We start from the raw sequence: 6,000 nt of genomic DNA, 5'->3' as shown, positions 1-6,000 counted from the left end.
GCCTTTCTTCATTTGTTGTGACCAGTGAAAATGTGTGATGATGAGGTTATATATGCCAGCATGATCCCTTGCCTCCCATGTTTCAAATGTTCAAAAGTCTGAGTCTTGCACAGAGCTACTGTTAAATGCAAGTCCTTTGTACATGTACACACTTTGCATTTATGGACTGATCCTAAGCTTTTGTTTTCCCTGATTATTTCATCCTCTTGGTTTGTAACAATTCAGTTATGGCTTCGGTTAAGGCAATAACATTGGTTTATTAGAGGTGCTTTGATTTTTCTATAAAAACTTCTTCCATGTGAATAGAAGTCACATAGTCTGCTTTACAACAACTATCAAAGAAATTAACATGCACACAAACAAAAGAGACCAAAAACCTATTGTTTCCTCAAGGAATAAACCTCCACTATTTAAGAACAATGATTCCAAAGAGTTTTATACAGTATATTTATTTTGCATTATGTTTATGCTATCCTCCTTGTGGCTAAAAAAAAGTATATACAGTACAGGGCCCTCAGCTGGTTCCCATCCCAGCACCCTGGCTACTGGACATGTTGAGCTTCAACTCAGTTCTTGTACCATTCATTCATTCATTCATTCATTCATTCATTCATTCATTCATTCATTCATTCATTCATTCATTCATTCATTCATTCATTCATTCATAAATATACCGCCCATCTGACCAATGATACCTTGGAACCACTTGTGAATAACATGGATAAAGTTTGGTTTTAAAAAGCGTTATGATTTAAAAAACACGCAGAATAAAAATTGGTTTTCTCCCTTGTGTGTGCATGTTTGCAAGCAGTTCATAGTAAATAAAATGATCACTTGGTCTGCATTAAAAACATTAAAGAACTTTTACTGTTTAAAACATGTGTAGAGTAGAATAAACTCACAGCGCTTCAAACATTTTGCCGTATTATACATAAATTCTCACTTGACTTAGTTATCTTAATACATCATCCTTAAACTTTGCAGACTCTAATTGTCAACAAGCTCATTTAACAGCTAAGCCTAACAGTCTCATCCTAACACTATTACGTATTTGACCATATCAACTATGATCTGTTTTTTCACACATCTAACACCTATCTGATCACATATTTAACATCAATTATGTATTCAGCTCTATCTGACAGACTGCTGATTGTCACTTGCTTTATATATCTATCTAGCTGATGCCAGACAGGTTCTGATTGGTCAGAATGCTTCCTTATGCAAATATCACATGCCAGTCTTTCCCATATAAGTGCATATGCACACACATATATGTATGTTCATGTTGTACGATTACATTTTCCAAGACTGTGAAGTGTAGGCACTCATCATGACTGTCCCCTTAGTGAAGCCCCCAAGGGCAACCCAGCAGTGCAAGCAGTAGTGTTCATCCTTATGAGGGAACCAGTTCTAGCACTTTTCTTTCCTAATAGGAGCAGGTCTTTTGTAAAGCAAATGGATCTTAATGGAACAAGACCAAGTCATTCCCCAAATCCTTTGCATAATAGCAAAGATTGCTTACAACAACACAAGGGTGCAAGGAAAACCTTTCTCCTCCACACAACATCTGTGAGGGTTGCCGTTAAACTCTGAAGTTCCAAGGAATCATGGAGTAGAGAAAGCAGATGGAAGAAAAGCTTCTTGAAAACACAAATGGTTTCACTGTGTGAACCCTGGTGCCGCTATAGCACTGACTCTGAGTTATGTACAGTGGTGCCTCACAAGACAAATGCCTCGCAGGACAAAAAACTCGCAAGACAAATGGTTTTGGCAATGGGGGTTGATGACTGACAAGACAAATGTTCCTATGGCCATGCTTCGCAAGATGAATGTTTTCCGCTTTTTGTTCCTGCCTCATGTTTGCTGATTTTTAAATGTTTTTCTATGATGTTTAAAAAGTTAAAGTTTTTGATTTGAATTTTTTAAATAATCTGCACAATATGTATGGCTTTAAAGAGCACTTAATAAACCCTTTATAAACCCAATGTGACTTTGTTTTGACTTTTTTTGCCCATATGGGAAAATGCGTTTCGCAAGTCGAATTTTTCGCAAGACAACATTAACAGCGGAATGATTTAAATTTGTCTTGCGAGGCACCACTGTAAAGACTAAAATGAGAGCTTAGTCTTCAGAACAAATTCTGACTGTTATTTTCTTGGAAATTATGAAACCTGGCCTGGGATTCCAACACAGAGAATTCCCTTCAATGAATCTTCTTAGCTCTAGCTTATTCTGGTCCTTTTGCTGGGCTCTGCCAGCCACAACCTGCCAATAATATGGAATGCTTTGTAGTACACAACATTTCTCTTTCTGTCTCTAATCCATCTTGCAACATAGGCATAACTCTCCATTGCTTGCTCCTCTCAGTGTTTTCAGCCAATGCATAAAGTCATAGCAATGACTGACAGACCAGATGTCTGTGCAGGAGACATTCTAGTTTATTGGGGTGGGGTTTAATCAGGTGAAGTTAATTCAGGAGAGGGAGATTGGAATCCTCAGAAATGCAGAATTGTAGCATCCTCCTTCTTATACAATATCCAGTCCAGGATATGGATGAATTCACACATGATATGAAAAAACAACCACCACGACCTATATGTAGAATCTTTGAAGTTTCGCAGGAGCATATTTAGGAGGGTTGGTCCCAGCACCACATAGTTGCACAAAGTATATTCTCCTTTAGGGAGCTAATCCCTCTCATATGTGTTTTTCCTCTTTTCCTGCTGCCTTCCACTTTCTTCAGCATTCTCTTTTCCAGAGAATCCTGCCTTCTCATGATGTGCCCAAAGTAGGACAACATCAAATGTAAAAGCTGGAAGTATTTAGGGATACAACAAGACACACTAATCACCCATCTCCTGAAAAGGACAAAAACTGATCTCACAGCCATAAATATTCAACTCCCAAGCAAACTACACCAGAGCACAGAGTGCTGTCCTCTGAAGATGCTGGCCACAGAGACTGGCGAAACGTCAGGAAGAACAACCTACAGAACACGGCCAAAGAGCCCAAAAAACCCACAACAACTATTTGGGGATAATTAAATCATGCAGAGAAGGCCCTGTGACCCATTTAAAAAGTGAGTGGCAATGTTCCAAAGTAGAAAGGAACGTCCACCCACTTCTGGATCTATTTTTTTGCTTGGGTGGGTGTCTATGGCCCCCAGATGGTTTTGAGGTCAAGCATTGGCCCCCAGACCCATCCAAAATTACCCACCCAAGCTTCGCCCATGCGTAGCTTGGGATCAGAGCAGGAGGGGGCCTTACCCCAACATTTCGAAAGGACATCTTCCCTCCCTGAGTCACAAACCGCATAATTTTCCAGGTGGCTCTTTCTGGGCTTTTCTCTTCCTCTCTCTTCTCTGTTCCTCTTTCTTTTTCTAAATGAACCACAGTCTCTATTTTCTGGGGTAGCAATTGGGAAGCAGGCATGAAATAGACAGCCAGGCATTCTCCAGCACAATTCTCTGGTCGAGATTATTCTCTGCCACAAATATCCCACTCCTGGCATTATTTAGGCACTATCAGTTTTAGAACTGAAGGGGGATTCCATGGGATGCTTTTCCTAATGAATCAAGTTGCATTTGAGGTGATAACATGAGCATCATCCTCCCAAGGTCAGATTCAGGCCTGGCCACCCAGGGGCATTTCCTGGGTATTCCAGACTGTTTGGGTGTCTGTGATCTTCTTCAGTGCTTTGTGAAAGGAGACCCACTTAGGGCAGTACTAGGATCTGGAGCTTCCTGCACACAGGAAGCAGAAAGTCTTGTATAGTTTCTGACAGATTCCACCTTCTTTCTTTCTTTCTTTCTTTCTTTCTTTCTTTCTTTCTTTCTTTCTTTCTTTCTTTCGTTCTTTCTTTCTTTCTTTCTTTCTTTCTTTCTTTCTCCCCTCTACCCGCCTGCTGCCATTTCACCACTGCAGCTCCATCATCCATTTTTAAAGATACATATACAGGATGACCATTCTTTTAATTCCTCATTGTCCCAGCTCTTAGCTCTCTTGCATGTGTGTGTGTGGGCTTTGAATTAATCCTTTGGGGAAAGGGGTGTGTGTGTGTTTCCCTCCCCCCTCCTCAGCTACACTGCCACACAGACACACACACACACACAAGCAGGCACAGAAAGGGCTCCCTCCTTGCTTTATGGGTGTTAACTCCAATGTAGCTCGCACAGCCCACTATAGTTTTTTCCTATCCTTTTTCTCTCTCCCCCTGTGTGTGTGTGTGTGTTTCTCTCTATCTGTGTCTCTCTGTCTCGCTCTCACCCGCCGGTTTCCCCCCCCCCCGTCCCGCCCCCAGGCATGAGAAGCTGCAAGATGGTCCGGGTGGTGAGCGTTCTGGGTCTGGTGATGCTGAGCGTCGCTCTGTTGATTTTGTCCTTCATCAGCTACGTGTCCCTTAAAAAAGACAATATCTTCACCACCCCCAAATATGCCAACACGGGGGTGCCAAGAATGTACATGTTCCACGCTGGATTCAGGTGAGTCCTGCCGGCATCATGAGCATCATCCTCATTATGATGATGGTGATCCTGTATTATGATCATTTCCTTTTCCAGGGAGTGGGGAGGATGGTGGGGGGTTGGTCTGGGCAAAGGGTATGCATGCTGAGTAGAGGAGCAGGGGACGGGGACAGGGGAAAGGGAGAGAAATACCATTCTTGAATGCATAACCAGGGGCAAAGTCCTCCGCCCTTGGATTTTCTGGCAATCCTAAAACAACAAATCCCCCCCCCCTTTTTTTATGTTTTGTGTGGAAATCGATCAGATCACGCCGGTTTGGCCTCAGTGGCCGGATCAGGGGGACGAAAAGGGGCGGCGGCGGCGGCCCAGGCGAGGGAGACTCCAGGTCTTAGAGACATAGGCGCAGAGATGATATTATAAATATGATGCGGGTCCCGGTGAGGCGGATCATGGTGGCCGCCTGCCCGATTCCCGTGTCTTCCAGAAGATGAGGGGGTGGCGCAGGCGCCCTGTTCCTTCGCCTGCGAGCAAAGGCTGGGGTGCGGAAGATTAACGTTACTTTTCGATGGGAATCTTCAGCACGTCAATATTGAGCACAACAGACATAGAAAGGAAAACCAAGGGGGATTTCTAGACTGCGCCTCTTCCACCCTTTCCTTCCTCGCCCCCCATCCTTTCCTCTTCCTCCCCCGTTCCCTCCTGCTTCTTTCTGCTCTGAGGGTCTACTCTATACCATGCAGGACTGGGAGAGGCGATGGGGGGGGGGGAAACAAGCTCCTTTTGTGTCCTGTTGTTGTTGTTGTTGTTGTTGTTGTTGTTGTTGTTGCTGATGCTGATGCTGATGGTGTTTCAAAGGGGAGGTTGCTGGACCTCGCCATCTCCCCCCCCCCATCTTGTCTACCTGCAAAATTTCTCGGCCCAAACCAAAACGGGCCAAGGGGAGGCCCGCCGGGCAGAGATCAGTGGGAATCAAATTTTGGGAGGGGGGGGGGTCGGGGGCGGCTCCAGCCGAGAGGGAGGCGGAAGTCACGAACGGGATTCACGCGGCCGCCTTCCTCGCCTTCTGGGCCCACAGGCCGGAAAACACGCGAGGGGGGGGAAGGGAGGAAATGGCAGGGGCTGCCTGGGCGCTCCCCGCACGGAAAAGCCCTCCACCCATCGGCACCCTAAAAGCAAACGCTCCCCGTGGGGGTGGGCGCGCAATGCTGGACCCTCTTCCCCTTTCCCTACTCCCGAGAGTAGGAAGCCTCGCTGGAAGCGCTGGAGACCGAAGAGGGAAGGGGCGGGAGCTGCTGTCCATGGTCCTGATTTGGAGATTCACTCGCTCTGACCTCTTCTTCTTCTTCTTCTTCTTCTTCTTCTTCTTCTTCTTCTTCTTCTTCTTCTTCTTCTTCTTCTTCTTCTTCTTCTTCTTCTTCTTCTTCTTCTTCGCTTTGAATCCCAGTCCTTTCAATCCATCCAGGAGTCCTGTTCCGGGTGGCCCAGATTCTAAAATCAGCCTTGAATCAGCGCTCCCCTGTCCACCCCAGCGCTTC

The 6,000-nt window shown here is 45.1% G+C and overlaps 1 protein-coding gene across 2 annotated transcripts in view; it reads left to right on the top strand.

The window, feature by feature from the left end:
* Positions 1-1,249: 1,249 nt before the first annotated feature.
* ST8SIA3 (ST8 alpha-N-acetyl-neuraminide alpha-2,8-sialyltransferase 3) overlaps positions 1,250-6,000 on the top strand; it is a 36,990-nt gene continuing 32,239 nt past the window's right edge. For both annotated transcript variants that reach the window (XM_020800282.3, XM_020800281.3), the window contains exon 1: positions 1,250-4,483. In XM_020800282.3, the coding sequence (XP_020655941.1) occupies positions 4,305-4,483 (179 nt within the window). In that variant the 5' untranslated portion in view covers positions 1,250-4,304. The remainder of the gene's footprint in view (positions 4,484-6,000) is intronic.

This window comes from Pogona vitticeps, chromosome 2 (assembly GCF_051106095.1).
Source record: "Pogona vitticeps strain Pit_001003342236 chromosome 2, PviZW2.1, whole genome shotgun sequence".
NCBI lineage: Eukaryota > Metazoa > Chordata > Lepidosauria > Squamata > Agamidae > Pogona > Pogona vitticeps.
This window is presented reverse-complemented; position numbering and strand designations above follow the sequence as displayed.